Source organism: Grus americana, chromosome 3, assembly GCF_028858705.1.
Source record: "Grus americana isolate bGruAme1 chromosome 3, bGruAme1.mat, whole genome shotgun sequence".
Lineage (NCBI taxonomy): Eukaryota > Metazoa > Chordata > Aves > Gruiformes > Gruidae > Grus > Grus americana.
This window is the reverse complement of record NC_072854.1, coordinates 80,404,735-80,431,800: the sequence shown is the minus strand read 5'-3', so window position 1 is coordinate 80,431,800 and position 27,066 is coordinate 80,404,735. Positions and strand designations below refer to the sequence as shown.

Below are 27,066 nucleotides of genomic sequence, written 5' to 3'. Positions count from 1 at the left end.
TGTGCCTTTCTGAACATAAATGCAGATGTGACCTTAAGGTATTTGCTTCTTTTTCCCATTTAGTGGCTGTTTGCCACAGTCTTGCCAACCAAGGCAAGCGAAGAGTTAATCTGTATAACTTTTGCTGAAGGAGTTGTTTTTCTAAATCAAGATAGGGAAAATAAATGACCTTTTTCACTCAGTAGTGTTTTCAGCAGCCAAGAAATTGTTACCTTTCCCTTCCTGTGAAAGAATAGTACATCTGATAACATCTGAGCTGTACGTCATTGTCAGTAGGATGTTTCTTTTCTGCTGTTGGAAAGGAAACATTTAAGATTATTCTGGTTTTACTTTATATACATACATACAGATTATATATACATACAGATTTATAAAGCAAAGCCAGCCCCAGGCTTTTGAATGGGAAAGGGAGTTGAAGAGTGGTGGCCTTTCTCTTTATGGACAGACTTCCTTTGGGTGCTTGCTAATGCCATAGCAACTGCTACAGTGGGGAGCCTTCCCCTCTCAGTTTTCTCAGTATCCATTCTTTCCCCACTTCTGCACCATTCCACTTGTTTATGTAGCAAAAGGCAAAAGCGTTCAGACAGGTGTTAGACTACCAAGAAATATAAGCTATTGTTTTTTGCTGAATTGTCCAACTACTGTCTGCCTTGTCTTTATGGCAGAGATCATTCCTTTTCACTGGATTTGAGGTACTGTCCTGACAAACCACTTTGCTAGCTGTGTTAAAGACTTAGCACTGTCACAGAAGATTCTCGGCTATTGGCTTACCTGCATTTGGGATTGGACCAACAAGCTCTAAATTTAGAAGAAAGTTTTGACTTTATTCTGAGGTTTGATTAGTTTTTCCAGTCACCCATTTGACTTCACAGACTGCTTCAAGGGGACAGTGATGTGTGCAGTGGGTGGGGAGCCAGAGACAGTGGCTAACATTCAAAAGAAAGGAGCTCATTCCCATTCTTGAGGCCAGTCTTGCCAGTCAGAGTACTGCATTAAAAGAAGTAATAATTCAAGCTGGCAAGTTATACTTGGAAGCCATAATCTAAAAAAGTAATATACTGACTATCCCAATGTTTGGGATTATGGTATTAGGAGTTTTGAGTGAGTAGACTGCGAGTCTTGCATTACAGTATTTTGTATTCACTTTTCCGATATTTAATGTTGAAGTCTTCTTGGCAGGTGATTGTGGAACAGTACGTTCAATCTCATCCTAATGGCCTTCAGGCTATGTACAACAAACTATTGGAGTTTGTTCCTCATCACTGCCGTCTCTTGCGTGAAGTAACCGGGGGAGCTATTTCGAGGTAAGTATCTTGGGATTTCTTTCAGTTACGCTGAAGTTAGAGCAAGTATCATATACATTTGAAGTGTTTTGCATAATTAGCTTCCATGCACAAATGTCTTACCTGCCCTTTCCTGAAGATTCATAGTCAGGTTTGATTTCTCTCTCATGTCTATGTTTTTCAAAACAAAACAATGATGAAACTTTCTTGGTGCTTTGGCCCAGATCTTCAAGGACGGAAGGAGAATCCTGTATTTTGGTAGCAGAATTGAGTATTGTTCATAATACAATGTGTCAGATACCTTGATTTTTTGAATCGATGAAACATGACTGTACATTTCATCCAAGGAGAAGGCTGTAATAAAGCTATTAAAAATATAAGTTCAGAAGTTGTTGGGGGGTTAGTGTACATCAGAAAAGTGGGGATGTTCCCCAGAGATTTGACTGATTTATTGCATGTACTGGAACTACAGGTTGGATTGATTTGTGTGCTTCCACTGTCTTCTCCAAAAGTGCTTAATTCCTTATGCAATTAAATTGCCAGTTTTGAAGTTTAAATAATTCAGGTCTACTGAATTGTATCCATTTATTCATCTGTTTGCAGGCTGGTTAATATAGTAGACTGCTGTAATTAGCAGAACTATGTATGTAGCCCCTAGGGACTGCAGAATTACTTTTCTAATTAGTCATCCAATGCTGAGCTTTTTATGACTCCTAAGTTTTACTAACATTTCAATTCTTTTAATCCCTCAGCAAGTTTTAATCTTTCTTCTTAATAATGGAATGTTTCTACTTTGTGCTATGGTGTACTGAACTGGAATTAAATGCTTGTATCTTTTCTGCTCTTGATTTATAAATTTTCATAATCAAGGTAGCTTTTAATCTTTTGCTTCGAAGCACAATATCGTATTTAAATACAGCTTGGAACAATTATGAGAAAGTTCTGCTTCTTTCCATTACATTAGTAACATTACTCCTACTTGGTGGTACTTTGAAGTTTGGAGCTGTTAAAGCTTGAAATATACAAGCAGGAATAGGTGTTCTGAGCTGAAATGTACTCATTTTCTAGAACAAACTTTCAAAATATATAACTAATAAAATTTTAAAACACTTTGAGAGTTATAAAAAAAAATACCTTGCATTTGATAGGACTGTGGGATCAGGTATGAAATCTGGAAGGAATAATAGTTTAAGGGAATAAGCATACCTACATAAAAAAACTTAATTGCATTTCGTGTAATGCAGTGCATGTCTTTTTAGTTATCTCTACCTCCAAATAGAAGCCTGGTGGTAAAATATAACCGTGGAATAATTGCAATTTTATTTCAGTGAAAAAGCAGATATTGTTCCTGGATATGATTTCTTAGTGAATTCAGTGTGGCCAGCAATAGTACATGGTTTAGAAGAGAAATTGCCATCACTGTTTAACCCTGGAAACCCAGATGTGTTTCATGAGGTAATAATTTTGTTTTTTTTCCATTTGTGATTGCTTTGACACACACCAGAATTGAATGAGTCATGTTCTCTAGCTTTTTCCCTGCTGCTTTTGTGTAAATTCATGTTGTTGCATGGCTCAGAAGAGGAGATTATCTCAAATAACTTGATTTAATTTTCATAGTAATTAATTCTCTCCTCAAGTTTGTCAGGAAAGGTTATACAGAAGTTATTGGAAGCCATTTAGTAATGTGAATTTGGGTTTAGTATTTGTTGTAGGAGTAGATGTTCTTTCTTAGTTGTGGAATTGCAACATAAATGAAGGCAGGAGTGGATGGCTCCAATGTTCACCCAAGACTGGGACTTCTGTATAGGAAGGGCTCTAATGTTAATTAATTACCTGGGTTACAACTTGCCCTGTACTATGGGAAGATTAAAAAAATTTCTTTGTTTCATTTGCTTGTTCTAGCTTTTGCTCTTTTTCAGTACTGCAGATTATGTTGTGAGGAGAATCACAAGTCAACTAAAAGAGCCAAGAATATTTGGAGGCAGTGTGATAAGTTTTAGAATACAAAAGAAGTATTTTCTCTGGTATCGCAAGCAAGCTTACATTTATAAAATTAATTTAAAGTACTTGTCACACTTATATTTTCATCATTGGCAGTGCTGCTCTGCCTTTAAAAGGTCATCTTTTACTAATATTGAAAGAGATTTCTTGGTCTAGTATGAAGATTGGCTCTGGCAGTACTTTACTAGTATGTCACAGGTAAAAAATAGAAGCTTTCTGCTTTTCTTCATGTTCTGTCTGTATTTAACCATGATTGCTGAAATATTTGGATTTTTTTTTTTTTCCTTGCAGCTTGACTTACAATTAGTGTGAAACCTTTTCAGGATGGAGATGGCAGGCAGTGATAAATTGTTTGAAGGAAGACATAGGAGGCATATCAGGACAAATGACTTAAGGAAATGTTGGATTTCTGGTGGAGTTTCATAAGGCAAATGATTCTTCTTGTGTTCGTGTAAAACTGCTTTTACTAAATACATATATCTTTCTTTGAATTTAAGATCTCTTTCATACAGAAACATTGAATAATTGAAGGCAGGCAGGCATGACAGTGAATGTTTGCAGGGCTGACTCTGAATAAGAAGCAAATGAAATGGATGTTGAAGAAAGTTGTGGTAATGCCATGCAAATGACACTATAGGGTGTTCCCCCTCCCCTGTGAGAATACTTCTCAGTTTCCCATACCGTTTCAGTCACTCTTTAAGCTTTCACCTAATGCCCTACATACAGCAAATTGTGAGCCATGCTGGGCTTTTGTCATCTGTGCTGCTTGGTTTACACAAGAATGTATTTTTTTTGTCAGAAGAGCTGGCTTTACTATTTTAAATTAATTACTTTTAAAGGTCTTTCATCTTATATGAAGCCAATATTGACCAATATTACAATTGCATTTATTTACAAAAACAAAACCATAAAAACCCAACACCCCCCATGACTTTCAAGTAAATCATGTACTAAGTCTAAAGAACTTTCCAGACTTTTGACTGTGTGACTCAGTCTAAATCATTAAAATATTTTATCTAAAAATCAGTAAGAAGTTGAAATGCCAAGTGTAAAAATGCTATTATGTCTATCTAAAGACTAATAGGAATAGCTCTGAATTAGGGGAGGGACATTTTAAAATTGTTTCTGCACTGCTGATAATCCAAGTAATGCAACACAGATTTTTAGATAGTAATCTTCTAGCTCTGTTTTCTAGGTTGATAGAAATGCAGAAGAGTATTTTTCTCCAGGTTTGTTTGCATATGTATGTATAAGTTTAGTGCTGAAAAGTTGGAATATGCAGTATTATCTGTCAGGAGGTTTTTATATGTAGGGGGGGAATGGAAAAATATTTTTTAAAATCCTGTAAAAAATCAGACTGGCAGTGTTAAACATGTATGTTAGATAATTATTTATTTGTGCAGAGGTTGGGGGTTTTTTAAATTGTTTCAGTTTGTTGTGCTCTTATTTCTGAGTCAGATTTGTAGATTTACAGGTATTTGAAAAGAATACTTTTCAACCCTAAACATTCATTTGAGACTGTTAAGTTCAGATTCCTCTGTTTGAAAATTGCTTCACTTTGTTTCCCACTTTAGCTTCTCTTAAATAAATTTGTGCAGTCAACAATCCAATCCTAGAAGCTGAAATTGGAACCAGTGTTGCAGTTAGTTCCCTTTCTTGGATGTAATGTTATTGATAACTACATAAATGTCTCTTGAGTTGTCTTCTATTTTGAAAGTGATAGGTCTTTTCATAGTGTTTGCTTTATATCTCTGACCAATGCTTAAGGTAGCAGAGCTTTACTGGCTTGTTTGCCTTTTTACAGTACTGGGTTTCTTATCCAAGAAAGGAGGCCTGAAAGAGCACTAATCTGTCATTCATTCTGGATTTAACTCCCATAGGTTTTACAATTCTATTGTGCTATAGATACACCCATGCTGGGAGAAAAGTACTTACCTGAAAGCTCTTGTGTGCAATTTCCAGAATACTATCTTGACACACTGAAACTGCCATGTCACAAGAAAAATATGCTGTAATTATACTTTTAACAGAAAGTTATGAACTTGCTGAGATACACAACACAAAAGCATGCTCGTGTCAGTGCGTGTCCTGTGGTCGCAGGGGAGTTTCTGAGAGCAGAACCTGTAAGCGGCAGCTCAGGGGCTTCTCCTGAGAATGTTTTACTGCAGGCAAACAGTAAGCGCAGGCAGAATCATATCACTCGTGTAGGGCTCTGGTTTGTGGTAAAAGCCTTGCTGCTACAGCCCTGCTGCTGCTCTTACAGCAATGAAGTCAGACACACTGAGAGATTCGGTCAGGCTTATTTTATTAATTCAGCCGGGGCTTAATGAGCATGTATGGTAGCTTTTATGGATTCCTTTTTTTTTAATAGAAGAATCCTGCACATAAGCCCAACTGTTTTTCATTGCAGAGAGACAGATTTTTAGCTGTAGCTGTATTTTGACTTTACATTGATTTACATAACTTTTGTGTTCTGTTAGCATGGTCTGTTTTGTGTGAAATAATACTTCTATGAACTATTTTGCTTCTGGTTTTTGCTCAAGTGTTTGACATTCTGCTTTGTGTATGATTTACACAAAGCTCAACAAGGACAAGTGTAAGGTCTTGCACTAGGGAAAAGTAATCCAGGAGTGCAGCACAGACTGGGATCCACCTGGCTGGAGAGCAGCTCTGTAGAAAGGGACCTGGGGGTCCTGGTGGACAACAAGCTAAATATGAGTGAACAGTGTGCTGCAGTGGCAAAGCTGGGTTGCATCAACAAGGGCATCACCAGCAGAGAGAGAGACGTCATTATCCCACTCTGCTTAGCGCTTGTCAGGCCACACCTGGAATACTGTGTGCAGTTTTGGTCCCTGCTGTACAAAAAAGATGTGGACAGGCTGGAGAGGGTCCAGAGGAGGGCCACCAGGATGATCAAATGTCTGGGAAGCCTGCCATATGGGGAAAGGCTGAGAGAATTGGTTTTGTTCAGCCTTGAGAAAAGAAGGCTTAGGGGAGTCCTTATCACCAAGTGGCTGCAAAGAAGATGGAGACTCCCTTTTTACAGGGAGTCACATGGAGAAGATGAGGGGTCATGGGGGCAAGTTACTCCTAGGGAGATTCCTATTGGACACAAGAGGAAAATTTTTCACGAGAACAATCAGCCATCAGAATAATCCCCCCAGGGAAGTAGTGGATTCCCCAACACTGGACACTTTTAACATTCAGCTGGACAGTGTGCTGGGCCATCTTGTCTGTGCTTTTGTCTAGACAGAGCTTTTGCCAAGAAAGGTTGGACCAGATGATCCTTGAGGTCCCTTCCAACCTAGTATTCTATGATTCTCTGATTTAATTTATTACTTCATTTATTTTCAGGGTGTTAATAAGTTACTGTTGAGAGTAAGCCCAAAGTGCATTTGAGGATTAATGTAAATTTTCTTTGCTTGCAACTGACTTAATACTGTTTATAAACATCTTATTAAAAGTATACAACTGGATAGTTTATCTGAAATTGTTTAAAGTTCTTCTGTAAATATTTGGTGTTTGCAAAGCATGTGTTTAGGGAAACAGTTCTAGAAATTCCTACAATACAGGTCCTGTATAACAGGAAAAATACCATTATTTCATTCTCACGTGTGTTTGGTTATGTGTACTTCTGGGTTTTTTCCCTGATCATTTCTATTTGTTGTTGTATCCCTTCATCTCCTGCAAGTGACTGTTCTTAGTGCTGTGCAGCACTGTTCTTCCACCCCGGTGATTCAGCTCAGAAATACTGATACGTCTCTCTGTTCAGTTCTGTTTGTTCAGGGTACTTGGACAATTTTATGCTTTTTAGAAGTGTCCTGCACTGGCTTTTCTTATCATAGAATAACACCAACTAGTTAACTGGATTTGGTTTCATTGCACTCCAGGATTTTAGCTTTGTATGATTAGGTGATGAGGGCAGTGTCAGCCCATACAGAACCTTGAGCTTAACTGTAGTGTGATCTAAGAGTTCTGCTGAATGGCTGGTGGCCTTCCTTGTTTGCTGGGACCCTGCACGTGATCAGAATGCTCATTCTCTTCTGCAGAAGTACATTGCTAGTATGGATTTTGTACGGAAATTTGAACGACAATGTGGCTCCCAGGCCAGTGTGAAACGGTTAAGATCTCATCCCTCCTACCACAGCTTTAACAACAAATGGAATTTGCCAGTATATTTTCAAATAAGGTTAGTATGTATTATTTTTTTTCACTTTTTCAGAAGTAGAGTTCAGTCACAGCAAGATGATCTGGCGTGGGGTCAGATCTCCTCATTGTTCAAAGTGTCACTTGTCAACAAATCATAGTAGAAGTCAAACTAAGAATTTTATTACTAAGTCAAGTAACTGTTTTCTATATTTTTAAACAATTTAGCAAAATCACAGCCAAGTACTCTTCAATATGTACTGTGGTGGTGTTACACTGAATTTGATATGCTACTCATAAGACTTTCAGGAACAGATTTTAGATAAGTCTTGAAATCTGTTTCAAATTCTTTTTCTCCAGTGTCCCTGGAACTAAACTGTATGTTGAAGGATGCTACTTGTGTAAATCCAGAGGAATACTTACTATGAGGGAAGAAGTCATTCTTCTTAGAAATACAGAATTAAAGGACTTGACAGCTTGCAGCTTTTCCAGATCTAGCTGTGTTTCTGATATCTGTTTTCTCTCACAGGATGTATTCTGTAAAGTGCTGGGTCTTGTAGCATTGCCTTCCCACAGGTTGCCCTACTATTCCCTTTTCCTGAGGAGCTAAGTAGTAAGTTTTAGCTTACTTTTCCAGCAGGTTTGATATACCTGTAGTATTACCTTTTACAGATATTGCAGCTAGAAGAGAGACCCCCAGAAAGCCCTGTTTAAGTTCTTGTAATGCTGGAATTTTAATGAAAGGAACAAAGCAAAATGTAAACCCATATTTTCAGAAAGTGTAGTCTACACATCTGACTTAAGGGCTGGATAGCAAGCCTCCAGACATGAAAGAGGACTGTTGATGAAGTCTGCTATGACCTAAGTGTGCTATGTGTGATCTTTCTTCGTCCAAAACCTTCTGAGAATCCGTAGGGCAAAAAAACCCCCAAAACAAACAAAGGGCTAGAATTTCCAAAAACAGAGGGGAGAGAAATTGATGTCTGGTTTTTACCCTGAATCACTTCAGTGGCCTTTATTGCATGATTCTATAACCGGCAATAACGGTACAAACATAGCCACATTTATAGTTTCTCTAATCCAGAATAAATCTACATTGCTGCTGAAAAATTCCATCCAGGAATCTTAGGAATGCTAATATAAGTGAAAGGAGCACAGGACTGGGAGCAGGGTCTTAGTGTTTTGGAGCAGAATCACTGCGTTTTATAAAATGATAGCCCTAGCTTCTGACATCCTGGTTTGGTTTTTTTGCTTGCACAGCTGTTCCTGCAGCTGTGTAGTGAACCGATACAAGGATCTGTTACCCTGGGCAAAAAAAAGGCTGACTCTCAACTCCAATCAATTTCTCCAAACCACTTAACTGTACAAATATTCATGCTGGCCCAAGGGAGAGGGCAAGAGTACTCACTATGGTAGCAGTGCTGAGTGCACAGACTAAAAGTGTCTGTGGAACTGTAGCTGTTATAAACCTTTTAACAAACTTATATCGTTAATAGGTCTGTGAGTCTGCCTCTTTTGTTTGAAAGTGCAACTTTTCTAGTAAGTGTCTGCTTGATCAAGCTTTTATACTCTCGCTTGTAAAGATCTTGGAGCTTCAGTGTATTCTTTCTGGTCAAAAATGTTCTTTCCCATTAGGTATTATTAGCTCTGACTGATTTAAAAAAACTTCTTAAAAATAATTTTCCTTTAATCCAAGATTACTGTAAATGTAAATAATGCACTATTTTGATAAATGATTGGATAACAGCATCTCATTCATCTTTCACGATATCATTCCTATATATTGGAATAATTTGATAACTTTTGGAAGTGCCCATGAATTCTTTAGTGTACAACTGTGAAAATAATGCAATTTATTCATTATATATATCAGGGAAGCCTTTTCTTTTTATGTTAATATCCTTAAGTCATACAGGATTTTTACTGAGGTATTATCTCACACTATGGCATTTATAGTTAAGATTGCTGGGTGTTTTGGGTTTTTTCAGTTACAGAAATGGCCCAGAACAATCAGCCCTCAGTTAAGCCTTTACAAACGATCCTTTGGGGAACAGGTGGGTATACAGGCGTTTCTTCTGTACCAGTGCTGGCATGAACAGCCCCAGTAACTCTTTCCCTTGCTATTGGAACTATAGTGAACCCCACGTTGGGAGAATTTTTTTTCCTATGTAAGAAACATGCAGGAAGAATGTCCTTGTTAAAAATCTGATTTGATTTGCTAATCCTTTTCACCATAAGACTTAAAGACACTGCTCTGTTGGTGGAAGTGGTGCATAGGCAGGAGTAAGGGTTTGAAGCCATTTCACAAATATTTCTAAAATATGTTTAGTTGCTAAACATGCATCTAATCCATTAGTTTGAACAAAAAAAGCTAGGTAGGGCCCTGTTCTGATCTAGAAATGACAGTTAGGAGCTGTTAGGAACCCTACAGGTTTGTCATCAGTAAATTTGATAGAAAGGCTTACAGAGTTACTATGATGCACATAAAAGCAAGAAAGTGGAAACCAGTGACAATAGAACTTTGTATAGGGGAGCTTAAAACAATAGCTTTGTTTCAGCATTTAGAGGGAAAACTTAGTTAAGAATTTTCTGTAGCACTTGCTTGATAATTTTTAGATGAGGAAAATGCCATGTTTATCCAATATGTTTTAAATATGGAAAAGTATTAGAGGTTTTAATATTATCTGTGCTGTTATACCTAAAAAATTGAGGGATTAGGGTTGTTGGTTTGGTTTTTTTTTTTGAAGGGTGAGTTTTTAAAAAAAGGGATCAAGGCATCCCCTGAGGAACTATTGATTTTTATCAGGTACAGAATTGTTTGCAGAACCTTATGCCACTGTTCATTAACAAACATGTAGAAGGCTGAAGCCTCCAGTGTCACATGATAATCTGAAGGTCAGCTAAAGCAAGTATGAGACAATGTGTTCACTTTTAGTTTAAAAACAGTAACAAAACAAAAAAACTTCACTGCTCAAAAGAGCTAACAAGTTGACACTCTGTGAGCTATCGTTTTGATAAGGTTTGCAACCGTGACTTTAATAATGTCCCAAAGTATAACCTTACTATCTGCCTGTAAAATGTCAAAGGTTTTCTTTCAAGTGTTTGAATGTTGGTCTGGTTTATATCCCGATTTATACTGGGCAAAATGTTTAAAATCTGTGCATGTGCGTTGATAGCAGATTGAAATACTATTGAAATAAACATTGAAAAAATGTTTAGGCATCAATTTAAGCAATTGTTGAATTCTAACGTTCAAAACCTTTCTGTCTCTTAGATTCAGAGAAATAGCAGGGGCCTTAGAAGAAGCACTTTCAGATACACTAGAGGAAGCACCAGGTAAACTTTTATTGCAAAAATTAATTTCTTTATTGTGGTATCAGTGGTATAAGTAGCAGTGGTTGCTGTGTGTTTATTGAGTATTTAGTAACGTGCATCCCATGGGTTCACATGAGCTTTCTGTTTTCTGATGGATGATTAAACAGTAGAATACATTTTTATGGAGAAGGCAATATGAGAGTACTGTTCAGTGATCACTTTGCTTACTAAAAACACTCCTCTTGGCAGCAGCCATTAACATATTTGTGGAACTATTCCCTCAGTGCAAGAAGGAACTAAACTGGCATTTGGCATCTGCTAAGTGACAACTAAAAGGCTATGCTGTTATTGGGGTATATTTTTCTTAATTGTTGTAGGGCAAAATTGGCTCTGTTGCCAGCATTTAGGCTTGCTATGGTTTATAGTGTTGATGTCTGCTCCAAAAACATACATTAATTTATGAGCACATGAGGAGGTATGCACAGGAAGGATTAGAGTAGAAGGGAAAACCTGGTATATTCATAAGTATGTTGTAATCAGAAAAACTTACTTCAGTTAACAGAGTAAAATACTTGTGACAAAGGCAGCTGTGTGTGCAAATATATACACATGTGCTCTGAAGAGACCAAGGAGAAAACAATTCTTACAGAGACAAAATGCATAAATCCTACCACTTCAAGGCATTTGCCTGGAACTTGCAGACGCATTCCTTAGCTCTTTAATTGTATGCTATAAAATGTTAGTGCATGAACTGCTTCAAAAGTATTTGGTTTAAATATCGATATTCCTGCTGTGTTTTAAATAAATATTTCTAGCAGATATCTCACATATAACTGTGACAGGAGCAGTAGTTTAGTGCTAAGGGAGTATTACTGTTATGGCTGGCAAGCATGTCTAATAGAACTTCTTCATAAGACAGCCAGCAGTTATCCTGGAAATGTTATCTCCTGAAGTGGCTTATTTGGCCAAGCTATTCCTACCTTTGTGCAGGCAAATTCTCTTCTGTTGCTTTTGCCCACACAGCTACATCAAGACATATGGAATTTGAAATCTAAAGCAATGAGGAGCTAATATTTTAAGAATTTGTTTCAGACAGTGCTTAATAAATCTTCTTTGCTATCTTTATGATTGTGTCTCTTTGGAAGACTTATCTTTTTTTTTTTTTTTTTTTACTTTTTTTTAGATCTCAAGTAATGTAGTAACATCTTTTAAAAAAGTGTGCTTAGGAACTTGACCTTTGTTGTCTGATTGTTTCTAGCTGGCAGCTCATACTGCCTTTTGGCCACTCACATGGTCTGGATGAGTCTTCTGAAGTGCTGGTCAGATCAAATGTTTTTACCATTATTAGCACACCGTCTGTGGAAACTTAGTCTGCAAATTTTGGCACGCTACTCTGTGTTCATTGGTGAGGTAAGAGAACAGCATGCTTATGGCCTTGGTGATTGGGAACGTCCATCAGTAAGGGACCTTTTGAAACAGAGTATGTGACCTTGTTTTAGGCACTTTTTTCCTGAACTTAACATTATTTAACAAGAACACTTTCAACCAGTTCATGAGTTTGTTTTATAAAAAGTATCACTGCAAAATATATTAACCACAAAAATCAGTGCTGCTGCGGTATTACTGTCTGCTGGTTGCCAAGGCTGTACTTCCACATATGCTTAAGGCTGCCTCTGCCACTAAAAGAAGTAACCACACAATCTTTTGGTTTTGTTCTGTTTGTGTAAGTGTTTACTTGTTGATACAGTGAACAAGGTTGTGAAACTGAGCCAGGTGAAAACTAACCCTGCAAAAAACTCCAAAAAACCCGAAAATTAACCCAACCCTTCCCCCCCCCCAAAAAAAAAAAAACCAGGTAAGTTAATCTGGATCAGTTGCTAAGTGTTGAGACTGTAAAACTGGAACAGTCATGGGCAACAGACTCAACGTGAATGATTCCCTGCTTCTGAGCAGGAGAGGTTGTGCTTTGCTCTTCTACTCCCTGCTGCCAGACATACAATTTCCCCGTTTCTTGTGTCATAGAAAGACAGCATGATAAAATAATTGGGATTTAAAGGGACTTCTGGAGGTCATCTGGTCCCAATTCCTGCTCAAAACAGGACCCACTTAGATAAGGTGTACAGAGCCTTTTCAAGTTGAATTTTGAGTATATCCAAAGATGGCAATTTCACGCCTCTCTGGGAAACCTGGCCCAATGACTGACAGCTTTTTCCTCATATTTGATCAGAATTTCCCTTGCTACAGTCCATGTCCATTGCCTCTTACTCTGTCACTGTACCTCAAGGAAAAGTCTGATTCCATCTTCTCTACACATGCCCCTTAGGTAGCTGAAGACAGCATTAAAATCCCCTTTTATCTTTTTCTTAAGACTGAATGGCTCCATTCTCTCAGCTAAGTTGGCTCATGAAAAGTACTGATAAGTACCAGAGTTAAAAGAGAGTAGTTGAGTGAAGCAGGTGCCTGACAGCAGAGGGCTTGAGGAGGTGGCAGAAAGGGGTTGTTTGACAGCAGTGAATGGTTATGATTTTTGTATTCCAACATATGAAAATAAACTGTGTTTCTGCAATGATAATGATAAAATTTTTGGTCTTGCACATTCCTCCAGTGCAGTAGTTCATTTGAACACCACACAGGTGAAAATTGCTGTTAGGACTGGACTGCCCTCTACTATAGTGACAAATCATCCAACTCCTTAGTGCACCAAAAACTGTTTTTAAAATATCTTTTTTAACATAATTTAGAAATGCTAATATCCCTTGTAAGTGTGGCACTTCAAAATCCTTTATATACTGTTTCTGTTTGTCCAACTGCAACTGCCTTCACTATTGCTAGGGTTCACATCTCAGTTTGATGTTTCAGGTTTCTGTAAGGCCCATTTCCAGTGAGAACGCAAAAGAAAGCAAAAAATCTGTGCCAGTTGGTAGAAAGGAATCTTCTGTAAGCCTCAACCCTAGTGAGGACCAAGGGAACGGGTCTTCTCCAGAAAGTCAGACGTTGCCTTCTATATCTAGTACTCAGTTGGTATATGTTGCTGCAGATGTGGACAAACTCCAGGATCAGGTTTGTGCTTGTGACTTTACTTACAAAAGAGTCTTCGTTGATCTATGTGCCAGTATTATTTGGCATCTTGTTAAGGACATTAAATTGTTTAAAGTAATGTACCATAAAGCTACTTCTTGATCTTAAATGTTAAAACTGGACTAGTCTGATAGAGAAAATATCACCTGAAATAAATGATCTGCTCTTTAGTTATTTGGAATGGCAGATTACGGAGAAACCACTTCAGCTATTTAAACCCTTTTATCAGTAGCTGCTGGACTTAACCCCTAAAATAATATATTTCTGCAGCTTGGAGTGTGGTGCAATATTCAGCTTTAATATTATGTTATCTTTTAAATGTTCACTGGTTTTAGTCTTTGAGGTTGAAAAAGGTTTTATCATGATTATACTTTACTAATGATCCAGAATCTTGAAAAGCGATGTATGGTATTAATTTTGTTCCAGTAGGGATAACTTCTGTGTGTCTTTGGTCAATAAGGCTGAAATTTCTGTAATTTGTGAAGTTGTAAGTTGCATCTGAGTTGATAACATTTTCTTAATTCTAAATTATTTCTTCTAAGGACAATAGTAAGGTAGGGGATTTAGTGCATAGGCCTTAATTCTCGTGAATATTGTATTTTTCTAGTACTGGTTTCCATAAATGCAGTAACAATATAGAAAAAATTGAATGTCTTTTAATTACTTTTCCTACATTCTGTAAGTTTCCAGTGCTTCAAATGTTTATAGCATGACTGTATCTCTTTTGGGTTTGTTTCTTCAGATTCCTGACATCTTAGAAATGATTAAACCAAAACTTGAAACGATTGGCTTCAAGAATGTATCTTGCATTGCAGGTAAAGCTGAGAGGCTGAATTGAGTCTCTTTCTCCTTTCTCCCAAATCCCCTCTGCCAACCAAACAAAATCAGCTTTTACACAGTTTCTTTATTTACAATGACAAATTTGAAAATAATAATGTTTTTATTACTAATGAAGCTTGCTTTAGGTTTAAATGGTTAAATAGAAACTATCTTGAATAGACATGTTGAGTCTAGAAACCGTTGGATTAAAATTGAGTGTGTCTGAAGTGCTTTGGGTTTTGTGGTTGTTAGGATTCAGGAAGTGGGGGACTTTAGAAGATGCATATCATATCTTTAAACTCCTACTTGTAAAGCAAATGGGGAAAAAGTAAGGAGAGGCTTTCCATTATCCAGTTGAAACCAAAATATTTTTCTAAAAAGATTTTTTTTCTCTCTGGCCTGATGAATCATGTAAGGAGAGTTATCAAAGGTTCATAGTTAAATACCTTAACTTTAGAGGACAGAAGCAATTAAGTATTTTAGCCTCTTTTTTTCTGTTGTTGGTTTTGGTTGGTTGGTTTTTTATCTGATCATTCTTTATGTGAAACATGGAGTCTGATTTTAATTGAGTAATTAAAGCCAGGCATCTGGCTGGGTGAGTGAACTAGTCCCTGTCTTCAAGTATAGCCACTAGTTCTGCACTGTGAATTCCACTTAAGTCTCTAAATCAGGATTATTGGTAGCTGTCCAAGTCGATAAGAGAGGTAGGAGCTTGTGCACATCCCCTACTCAGTAGATGGTCTGTTGTCAGTCACAACTTTGAGTTGAGCGTGTTCCAGTCACTCCATAGGGAATTTAGGTACTGTGAAAAAGAATTTTACAACCAGTCTCCTTGGTAGGTTGGAGCCTTTTGATTCAAGCCCCTTGCAACATTGTTACTACTGAAAAAAATGTGAACCTGGAGAATGTTACTTTTCCCCTTTTTCTTTCCTTCCCTCCATCTGTTTTTCTGGCTGAGGAATGGTTGATGTTACTGGTGATGTTTTATAAGGGGCTGGTGTGTATTTATTTAGTAAACATCCTGTATTTGACACCAGCAGCATCTAGGGTAGTGACTGAGACTGGGATGATGGGGGGTTCACATAATTTATGTTGTGATTGGGCAGCATAGCTCAGTTTAAACTTTAGCATTTTTACTTCAATAGGAGCCTTGGAAGACTCAAAGAATTCTTTATCAGCCTGCATGCCTACCTTGACTAACAGGATTATTCAGGATCTCAGTGAGTCCTCCTTCACTTACCTGAAGAGTGCACTGGAAGTTCCAAGATTATATAGGAGAACCAATAAGGTCAGTGCTGGCTGCAGGTGAAAAAAAAAAAAATCTCAGAAAGGCCTATGCTAGGAATGTTAACCAGGCACTACATTTACAAGTTCTTTAGGCCTGTCCATGTCTGCTTGACAGTCAAGAGCCCTATTAAATACCTTGAGATAATTTACTGATTTACTGTTTACCTCATTGCAAAGGAGGGAAAAAAAAAAAACGATATTTTCAAAATTTTAGGGAGAGTAACAATGGTCAGAGCACAAGCCTGAGACAGAAGGAAGGGAAAGGAGTAGAACTGTTAATGTGCAAAAGAGAAAGGGTTAATGAGAATAAATGTGTTTTTCCCTCATGTCATAGCATATACCGTAAGATGCAGTGCTGCTGAGTGGTGGGCTTCTTTTGGGAGAATGACACTTCTGTCTGCTATGTCAAGAAACTTCTTCCCAGTGAGCTAGCTGCTTGGAATTGATTAAAGAAGCATCTTGCACAGAAGGAACAAGATGAGAATGGCTAAAAAAAGTAATTTGTTGAGAAACTAATAAAAAGTAATGGTGAAATACAGCACCAAAACCAATTGTCTAATCTTGGCTCGTTCTACTACTGTGACTTGCCTTTGCCAGTCTGTCTGCACACTCATGTTGGTAGTTAGCTTGGTATCATTCCAGCAAGAGAGACAAATTTGAGTGACAGGAACCACGGACTACTGCATCCTTGCCTAATTTGAACACAGAAGGCAGGCTGAAATGGGCAAGGCCACAGGTCTTTTCCATTCTCCCCTCTCCCCTTGCTCTTTCTTTCTGCTTGTTTGTGGTGGAGGGTTGCCTTGACTCACCAAAATCAAAAGCACTTTCTTGGCTATCACAAAGAGAGTGCACTGCCACCGGCAATGCTGTACTTTTTTCAGTGAGTAAATGGAAAAAATTAGAGCTGTTAAGTCTACTTCTTTCAAGTATATTTACTTTTCTTTGGGTGGTGAACATTTAGGGTAAGCTGGAAGAGAAATTGTTTCCAAGGGAGTAGTTCATTACTTCAATTTATTACTGGAGTTTCTCACTATCTTAGTTTTAAGGACATACTTAATCAGAAATTGTATTTAAAAAGAAGAAACAACCTCAAGGCTAATAAATTCATCTCTGTAGTGACTAGATTGTTCTGTAATAGAGAATATAAAGTTAAGGAAAGAGTAGAACAAAGTATGTAAGTCAAAGGAGGGTGAAAAAAACAACCCTACTCTGTTCAGCTATCTGAAAGCAAGCTGTGTATAGTGATTTGGAGGACCACCATCATCTCTGTTGTCCATGGGATGATTAAGCAGATGGTGGGCTAACTGTGCCAAAAGAAAGACATAGGACCAAGCCACCTTCCAAGTCAGTTGAGTTGCTAGCTTGAGCTCTGTACTCCATGAGTGTGACTGCATTGCTCTCTTGGCTGTCAGTCTAACTGGCTTTATGTGGAGAGATGACTTGGGTAGAGAAAGTATGTTATTACAGTCATATTAAGTTCTGGCAACTTTATTTTTACTATGTTTTAATACTTTGATTTTTCAGCAGAATTCAGAATTGGGCATGAGGATAGTCTTTGCAGGAATCACATGTGCCAAGACTCTCTTGCTTGGCCAAGTTCTAAGATTTGGAACTCTAAGAGGTTAATGCGGTACTTCAGGTGTCAGAGATTTTGTGTACCCTGCATATGTTCTGTTGCTTTGCAGTGCATGAGGTTCACCCGAGCTATGTGTGGATCATCCCTGCAGAGATGAAGCATTCTGGAACCAAAACTAGCTGAGAAGATGATAGTGAGGGGATATTAGTTATCCCAAAAGCAGTCTTCTGGAAAATATACTGAGAGAGCATGATAGCATAAGAACAGAAGGAAAAATGTCTTCAGTTTAGTGAAGAATTGTATGAAATAGTAGGTATTGTAACAAAGAGCTAACAGTCTGTTGTGGACGCGGAGTCTGCTCAGCTTTCTCTGAAATCAGTGTGAGCAGGAAGTGCATTCAGGGATTGTGCCCTGATAAGAGGAGTGGCTGGCTGGCACGTGTATCTCTCAAAAAGCTTTGGTCTTTTTGAACCTTGTTCTGTATTATATCACATTGTATAACACTACTGAATGACTTTGAGATGGTGTCCTTCCTCTGTATGATGACCTCTTTATTGATTTGTCATGAATGGAGTATGTATCTCTTTGCTTAGGTGCAGGGTTAGCATTTTGTATATGTGCTGGAGTTCAGTGTTGATACTTTCAGTAAGTAAATTACTGGTTCTTTTTCCCCACCTTGTTTCTCTGTCATCTACCAGGAGGTGCCAACTAAAGCTTCACCTTATGTTGACAGTGCTCTTAAGCCCTTTTACCGACTGCAGAATGAATACAAAGATATATTGAAGCAGCCCATGATTCATCAGTGGTTGGAAGGTGCCCTCTCTGAAAGCACACAAAAGTAAGAAAACCATAAAGAACGTTCTTTGCATTAGTTAAAAACTCCAGTGTCCATTGAATGGCCACAGGAAAAAAACAAAACACTATGAATTAATGCAACTGTAAGGAAAACAAAAATGTACCCCTCTTTTGGCAGGGTATATTTCTTTAGATTTACTCTGGTGTTGCATGTTCAGCAGATGAAAAGCAGACCAGGGAATCCAGAGACCTGACTTCTGCTCAGATCTCTGCAAACTCTGGCATTGTGGACAGAGCATTTGAAAAATTGTTTAGCTCTAATAATGCAACAATGAACTAAAAACTTGCATTTTGTCTCAGAATTGAGGTAAGACCTTAACCTCATGTTATTTTCAGTGAACAATGGTCAAATTTTCAAGAAACTTGAGGTCTGTTTTTCCTTTGACTTTTTTAGTATATGTAATGATTATCCAACTTTTTAGTGTTTTTTTTAAAAAAAAAAAACCAACCACCTTTAGATTTTTTTAGCTCTTGAAGAGCTAACCATTTGCAGTTTAATAAGGCAGTCATAAAGCAATGCTTTCTTTACATTTTCTGTTTCCTAGTTAGCATCCTGAGGACTTCTTGAGCACGAATATCCATCTGCATTAAGTTCCTTAATGGATTTTGTTTCTGTCTGTTTGTCTAGCTGTATTTTAAACTGATACTGCTGTGGGATGTTGCATTCTGTGAGTTCAACTAGTTAAACTGTGTAACATGAGAAAGCAATACTTGCTTTTGTTTGGAAGTTCTGCCATATAGTTTCATTGGATACCCCCTACATCTTGCATTGTGGACAATTTATTCCTTGTGCCAGCTGTAATTTTTTCTATCTCTGTAATTGTGCTTCAGACTAAAAAGTCCCCTTATCTTATTGTGATGTTTCTTTCCTCTTCCCATCTTTATAGTTGTTGTTTGCTGGTTTTCTTTGTCCTTTCTGGTCATAGATGGTATGATCAGAAGAGTCCATGCAGGTTAAAGAGTGATACTGTGATTTCTGTTCTGTCCTTACATGGTTTTCCTAATAATTCTTAGCATGTTGTCTTGCCTGTTGACTGCTGCTGATCTTTGGATTAATATTTTCTGAGAATTAGCCACATAATACTGAGGCTTTAAATTGCAGTCAGAATGTGAGTCCTGCCCTTCACCTCCTTATCCCTCCCTGCTGCTCCACTTCAGGCCCTCTCAGGTACTTATTAATGCCCAATGCACCTGCAGCACCTTGCACTCACTTTTTTGGTTATTCAGAATAAACTTAAAATTATAAGACAATTTTGACACTCAAATATTCACCAACTGTTCTTAAAATTACTCTTACATATTTTGGACAGGGCTAAGCATAGATTGGTCTGGATTCCACTGGTCACTTCCATTTTGCACAAAACCTGCTTTTTCAAGCTTGACATCTCTTCTTTTAACCAGTTATTAATCCATAACAAGAAGCTTACTCTTAACCCACAGCAGTTATGTTTAAGTAACATTGCCAAAGGACTCCAAAGATTTCTGGAATGTCAAGTCACGTGCTTGTAAGCTAAAATATCTTAGAGTGAATTCTTGTCTGTCTATCTACCTCTCTGTCTCTAATGAGCCTTGTTTTTAAAGAAGCTTCAGTAAATCTGAAGTAGCTAGCTCTTGTGTTGTTCGTTGTATCCAGCCAGAGCTTTTTCCCCCCCGAAAAGCAGTTTCTTGCTTTCTGTGTCAGCATTACCAAAACCAACTTAAGTGCTAGGTTAAACACAGTGGTAGTGATTAAGCACAGGTAAGATTTGCAGGTTCATTTGTTAATTCCTTAAAATTTTCTGTTGAATTCTGTTTTCATGATTTGTTGCTATGATTTTTATCAGTTTGTTTTAAGATGTCTTATCTTTGCTGAACAAGAGAAGAGACAAAGAAACTTAATTTCTTAAATGGAGGAGTATTGTAGTGTCTTCATTGAGAATACAGATGCAAGTAATTCATTTCATTTCCTGCTGTGATAATACCTTCCTGCATCCAAATGTGAAAAACCAGAAAAGGGCATAAACTGGTTAAAAATCACAGAAGATTAAACTTCTTTAATGGCAGAAGAACTTCGAAGTACAGCAGAAGTAGGAAGTCTTCATAAATGAGTGGGACTAGGAAATACCAAGACAGGAAAAGAGACCATGGTTGACTTTTATTGGTATACTTCTACTTTTTGTAGAATGGTATCTTGAAACAGTTTTCATGGTACTGGAAAGCACTTTTTTCTTCAGCCATTCCTATCTAATTATCCCTCAAAAAAGCTTGCCTGCTTTCTGTTCCCTCCCTGTTTAAAAGTAAGCATTGGGAAGATTCTTTCAACTTTCTTAATTTTTTACAGTAGCAGTTTGATCACTGTCATAGAGAAGCTCTTTGAAAGTTACAGTTTTTAGCAAATTATAGAACATAGCTCAATCTCCTCTTATGGATCCTCTAATTTCCCATTGTTGCTCTACCTTCTTCTCTTAGCTATTCTTAACAATTCACTGTCCTGGGCATTTATTAGTTAATTTCTATGATATTGTGCTCTTCCCATTCAGGCATGGGATTTTGGTCCATAAGGCTTTTTGAAATTTTGTGGACTAGTTGATTTGTTTACCTTGTTTGAGTCTATGCTTTCTTTAATGTAGATCCCAGTATGTGGGAAGTGATGTTTCATTTCATCTGCACCATTTCTAATTTGGCATTAGCGTTCTTCTGACTTCTGCCAGCTTCCTGAGAGTCCTGTGTAGATCAGTTTCTTCATTTTAGAAACAGGCATTTCTGACTGTTGTGCACTTGTATGCTCTCATATACATGTACGCTTCTAGAACTTGTCCAAAACTGTATTTTTTGGTCTTTCAGGATGTTACTCTTGACCTTGTTTGTAAAAGGAATTTTACTTAGCACTCTATTGATTGTAAATAGAGTCTGATTCAGACTGAAATTGAACAGTTGCATTCCTTGATCTCTATTGAGTTCAGACATCTTGAGCAGTTCAAAAACGTTGTGATGAGAAGGAGGCTTCAACACTGAATGGCAATCTTCAGATTGACCATTAGAACAAATGATGGAAATACTGGTTAATTGATAATGACAGAAGCATAAGTAACTTCCTCGCAAGGAAAACCATTCCTCCCAGCATTGTTCAGCATTTTTCTCAGGGCCAGTGATGTACTGATGCATATGAAGTAGGCTTTTCTGTTAAAAGTGTAATGTTTTTCTTTCTCATTTATCTTTCTTAATTTAGGTATTATGAAACTGTATCTGATGTGCTAAGTTCTGTTAAGAAAATGGAAGAGAGCCTAAAAAGGTTGAAGCAAGCCAGAAAAACTGCAACTTCAAACCCTGTTGGTACGAATGGGGGCATGAGTGATGATAACAAAATCCGACTGCAGCTGGCCCTAGATGTTGAGTATTTTGGAGAACAAGTAAGTTATGAGAAAAAAGTTTGTTTACTATTATTACTGGTTTTGGAATAAAGTGAGATAGAGGAGGAAACGGAAGCTTGACTTAGTTTCTTGGTCTTGAAAGCTTCATTGTTGTGGTTTTGTTTTTTTGGGGGGGGTTTGCTTTGTTTTGTCATGCCTGTATAATGGGGGCGACTCGAGACCTTGGTGATCATAGATACACTTGAGCAATGCTTTCTTACACATTCTTACACAAATGCAAAGCTTGTATTTCTTACTATTCAAAATTCAAGTACTGCTTAGTGCGCAGAAGCACAAAGAAGAAACGCTGTGTGGACAGATCAGAGGGCAGGGGACCTTCCTTAGCTCTGATGGAAACATCTTTATGGCCCTGCTTTTGTTTGCCTTCTCTGGGTATTTCCAGCCTTGACTTACTGCATAGTCAAGGGTCTGTTCCCAAGAGCTTTGAAGATGTTAGCCTTATTTGTTATGCTGTGTAACTGTAAGTTCCTTTCAGTGCCAAATATGAAACCTTAAATAACAAAAAAAATAAAAGAAGAATATATTCCAGGAAATGTGTGCAGTAGCTACATCAAATTGAATAAGCATACTGTTTTGTACTCATTTATTTCTGAGAATTATATATAGAAATAAGCAAACTTCCAAGTGCCAGTCTGTATCATTAGTTGCCAAGCAGTTGTCATCAGTCTTGTTTATGAACAGATGCTGATGATGCATTATAATAGGTAGATAAAGTCTGCCCGTGTGTGAGCAGATGCTGTTCTTGTATCTGAGACTTATCACAAAGGAAAAAGATTTGCGTGGAAGCATGGAAATCTTACTAACAAGAACTGTTGTTTGGCAGTTTTTGGCTGGGGTTGGACTTTTGTTCTTTTATTCCTATTATGTGCACTAACATCACTGCAATGTGAATTGAAGCTGAACTGACGTAGATTATTCATAGTCATTTAGGAGCTGGTTTGGTACATATGAGCATTACGAAGCGTTCCAGCAGCAAACACCTTTTCAGAATCCTTTCATTATGGTTTTATTTAGATCCAGGTTTTTCTTTTTCAGTGCACTCTTAGTTTTCTCATGGCTGTATTTTTCTAATTGTCAGAGCAATAGATTTCCTGGCTACGAAATGACTCGTAGCAACCTCTCTATTTGTAGAGTTGTTTTCATCCCCCAGGAAGTTCAAGGCTAGAACCATAGGCTCTTGCAGCCAATTGAAATGCTTTCATCCTCACGCTGTTGGCTGTTCTTGGATGTATTCATGTTTATCTTTTAAAGTTTTGCCCAGAAACCTCACTTGGAGTTTGGGGGAAAAAAAAAAATAATAATCTATTGAAATCAATGCATTAAAAACAAACTTACAGCCAAGTTTCTCTTTCTGACTGTTTCATTGGAAAACTTCCAACTGGCTTTAGTTACAGCTTGCCTAGAAGATGGTTAAATATTTTCCTGCAAGACACTGCTCAGTTGAATCTTTCCAGTTAATGTAAAGTTGGATACTTTTTTAATAATGTGCACTATATGCAGTTGTGGATTTTTTTGCCATACATCGATGCAGGACAAAACATATGCTTTGCTAAATGTTTTAAGTAGAGTAATTAGTGAGCTTTTGATGTTTTAAAGAAAATTAATGTTTCTTCTCTTTTTAGATACGAAAGATGGGACTGGAAACAAGCAGCATAAAAAGCTTTTCAGCCCTTACAGAGCTGGTTCTAACTGCCAAGGATCAGGCTACAGCAGAACATTCCTAGATATTTTTGAAAGCATGTGATTGAAGATAAACAGTGTCCCTAAAAGAAAGAGAGAGGTTTTAACTCTTATTTTACCAAATAAGTAGCAATGAAGTGCTTCCTAATGTATCTCGAGCAACAAATCAGTGCATCTTCTGTCAATATAGGCTTGTTTCATCAAAAGACTGAGAATTTACCATAGTTTTCCATTATATGGAAAGCAATCAAAAGTTCTAAACTTTCTACTATACAATAAAAGTGGAAGAAAATGTTTTTTATTTTTGTTGTACATCTTACTGTGTAGAAGAATGAACTTATATGATGAAAATAATATGTAATAAATTGTCTTCCTAACTTTTGATGTCCCATATGTTTTTGAATCAAATGTATTCATTGATTGCTGTCAAAAGCTTTCAAATGGACCTTACTCCAGCTTCTCTGGAATAAAGGAAGTGCTCACAGGAATAAGAAGCTGCTATTCCTTGTTATTGCTTTGCACTTACCTGCTTTCCCTCATCATGGGCTATGGTTAGCTCTTGTTTGGGTTGTGAATGTTTTCATTTTAATGATTTGGTTTTTTCATGGACCTTATTAGTGAGAAGTGCTGCATAAAGAACGCTCTTAAAGTACTTTAAATGTCAAAAATCATTTCTAGCATCAGTATCTAACTTACTGGCTGTTACATTCAGGCTACCAGTTTTACTTTACACTAGAACTTAATTCACTAAGCTAGAATTTATTCAGATTTGGCATAATTCTGATTTGTGTTATGTTGCCTGTTAGAATTCAGGAGAGTATTTTGCCTAAATACATATAGCTACTTCAGTACAAGGTGCATCTTTATATAGCAGGAAATTTAAAAGTGTTACCAGGGTTTTAAATGGTAGAAGCATTAACAAAGACCTGTCTTGAACTTAGTGACTTGCCTATTGACACTTTTTTTTTAAAAAAAATGTGAGGGACAGGTAACACAGTCTGGGGACGGTAGGAGGTGAATTTGAAGATGAGAGAATGCCTTGTGTGAGTGATGGAAGGGTTTTGGTGGGTTTTTTTATTCCAGTGTTAAATTTTTACAGGATTAAACAAGTTCATGTTTATTAATAAAAAAGACCCATTTCTTCCTAGGGCATTCAGAGAGCTTGGGTCTTCATGGGGGAGCCAAAGATGATGCAAGTCTTCCAAGTACTTAGAGATACAGGGTTTGCAGGATGTGGCTGTTATATAGCATTGAAATTGTAAGGAGCAAACCTTTCACAGCATTAAAACTTTTATTCCTCAGTGCTGGAGAATTGACTGTATTTTAGTTGGGAACACACAACTATGTGATCACTGTGCTTTTGAAGCAATTAGGATAGGTGATTATTATGACTTTTCTAGCATTAATTTTATGAAGGAGGGCAATGGGGAAATTATTGCTTATAATTATGTTGGTGGTTCTTGGATTCAGTCTGAGCAATGGAGAGCAGAATTTGGCTCTTCTAGTTTACTTAGTATCTCTCTGTGGCAACAGACAGTTGAGAGAACATCCAAATTTATTGCTGAAGAACGAAAGAGCGAAATGAACCAACTTGCCAGGTGTCAGATACATTTGGTTTGTCTCGTTCGATGATGTGGAGATCCTTGGCCAGCCAAGGGCTTAGGTACATGCTGCTGAGTGAACATAACTCTTCTTATGAACAAGAAGTCTGCTGTCTTGTGTTTTATTTTTTCCAGGCTTCTAATTGACGAATCTAGAACGCTCAGTGTCCCAGCACCTCTTCATTTATGAAGAGTCAAGAGTAGAGACATCTTGCTAACACTGGCTACTGTTGTTTTCAACAAGGTTTTCTAATAAAATGAATGTGTAAATTGTAGCCTGAGACTGAGATTGTAGTATTGTAAATGCATTGTGTAACTTCTTATTCTGAAAGGTATGTATCTCTATAAATCTAAATTTCTATGACGGCTGTCACAAAAGTTGCAGATTCTGTGCATACTAGTGGCGGAAGGTAGAAAGCTTTGTTTTTATCCTCCAAAATCAGGGAAAAGGATGCGATCTGTGTACCAAACTAAAAAAGACATAAAAAGGTACTTGCCCTTCTGTTGCATGCGATTTGTCCCGTCTTCCTGCAATAACACCACTTCCTACTTGTCATTGTCAACTTGCTGCATATACAGCCTGAATTCTTTTCCATTGAAGACCAGCTTTAATTTCAGAGCAGGAAATAACATTGTATAGCAAATAAAAATTATTGAATGGCCCTGTGATTGCTGTAAACATCTATATCACTGGTTTTATGTCAGCTCCCCATCTTTTATTTTTGTTCCCTTGAATAGCATTTAATTTTCTTTCACTGGAATATGACATTAGTTAAAAGTTTGTGTGCTACCCCTGTTGAAAGAAAGGTGTGAATTGGCTTTGTCATTGGCAAAATTAATTTTAACATTTTCAAATACTGTGGATCAGTCAGGAGGAGAGGATCTGCCGCCTAAGTGTGTTCTGATATCTTCTGCTACTAATCCTTTTTCTTCTATTCCTCAGATTTTATTTTTTTTATTTTTTTTAATGCAGAAGTGCCTTTCACTTAATGACAGTAATGCAGATTTTGTGCCTTTTTCTTCTTCCCTTCTAGGACTTCCAGAAAACTTACTATGCTTTTCTAAGTCTGGAAGGAATTTAGCTGGAAGAGGTTTTGTATAATAGCATTAAGGAGGGAAAGAGTGGTGAAATGTTTTCCTCTAAAATGGTAACTGGGTTCTCAAGCTTGTGGGCTTTACCAGAAATAAGCCGGACTGTTTTAACCTCATCACCTAATGATAGCTAGCAATACGTAGATTTGGCTGGACCACTCAATATTGAGGGATATTTACTTTAATTATTCATCAGCAGTCATATTTTTGTGCTTGAATAGGGAGGGATGAGGAAGTAAACTGCCTAATTTTTTTAGCTTATCAGCATAATTGTCAGCTATGCTCCAGGATAAACTATGTTGTTTTGATGAAGCTTAAAAGCCTGTCCTTATCTTTGTGTTCTTTGTCCAAATCTCCTGTTTGTTAAGGCATGATTTCAGGTGCCTCACTAGACTGTGGATGAGCTGTAGGCTGCAGCTGAGAGCTCGGGTGTGAAGGGCTCCTGGGGTGCTTGGCAGGTGCCCTGCCGCGTGCCTGGCGCAGGAGTTTGGTAGAACTGGAGGAGACTGCTGGAGGAGAGTGAAGAGTATAAAATGCCATAAGAATTTTAGATGTAAAGTCGATGTCAGAAACTAGTCTCAAGAGTATATATTCTTGGGGAAGCAGAGAGATAGAAATTTTTTTTTAATCATTTGAATCTCTAGGAGAATGGCTACATGTACAGATAGCTTATCTTTCTGGTACTGTAGCACTTGCTCCAGCACCTCTCTTCCCTGTCCTTGCTCTGGCCAGTAGTTCCTTGTCTCAGCCCTTTCTTCTTTCCTTTTCTTCTCCAGGGTGTTAGTGGAGAGGTGCTCACCACCACAAAGCTTCTTTTTCAGAGAAGTGTTTGGTTTTGGGGGTGGTGGTGTTTTGTTTGTCGTTTGGGGTGGTTTTTTTGTGTGGAAGCAGGGCCAGGGACTCCCTTTCATTATTGTCCATCT

General features: G+C 37.6%; 1 protein-coding gene across 4 annotated transcripts in view; it reads left to right on the top strand.

Annotated features, from left to right (window-relative positions):
• The window catches only part of COG2 (component of oligomeric golgi complex 2), a 32,381-nt gene extending 8,540 nt beyond the window's left edge, over positions 1 to 23,841 (top strand). For 2 of the 4 annotated variants that reach the window (XM_054822667.1, XM_054822669.1), the window contains 11 exons: positions 1,168 to 1,304; positions 2,612 to 2,738; positions 7,334 to 7,473; positions 10,705 to 10,766; positions 12,004 to 12,155; positions 13,605 to 13,805; positions 14,566 to 14,638; positions 15,788 to 15,930; positions 18,204 to 18,343; positions 21,569 to 21,749; positions 23,393 to 23,841. In XM_054822667.1, coding sequence (XP_054678642.1) covers positions 1,168 to 1,304; positions 2,612 to 2,738; positions 7,334 to 7,473; positions 10,705 to 10,766; positions 12,004 to 12,155; positions 13,605 to 13,805; positions 14,566 to 14,638; positions 15,788 to 15,930; positions 18,204 to 18,343; positions 21,569 to 21,749; positions 23,393 to 23,494 — 1,458 coding nt within the window. In that variant the 3' untranslated portion in view covers positions 23,495 to 23,841. Of the gene's footprint in view, positions 1 to 1,167; positions 1,305 to 2,611; positions 2,739 to 7,333; positions 7,474 to 10,704; positions 10,767 to 12,003; positions 12,156 to 13,604; positions 13,806 to 14,565; positions 14,639 to 15,787; positions 15,931 to 16,263; positions 18,176 to 18,203; positions 18,344 to 21,568; positions 21,750 to 23,392 lie in introns of those variants that run through there. The other 2 variants (XM_054822668.1, XM_054822670.1) reach the window with 2 other exon arrangements.
• The last annotated feature ends 3,225 nt before the right edge of the window (positions 23,842 to 27,066 follow it).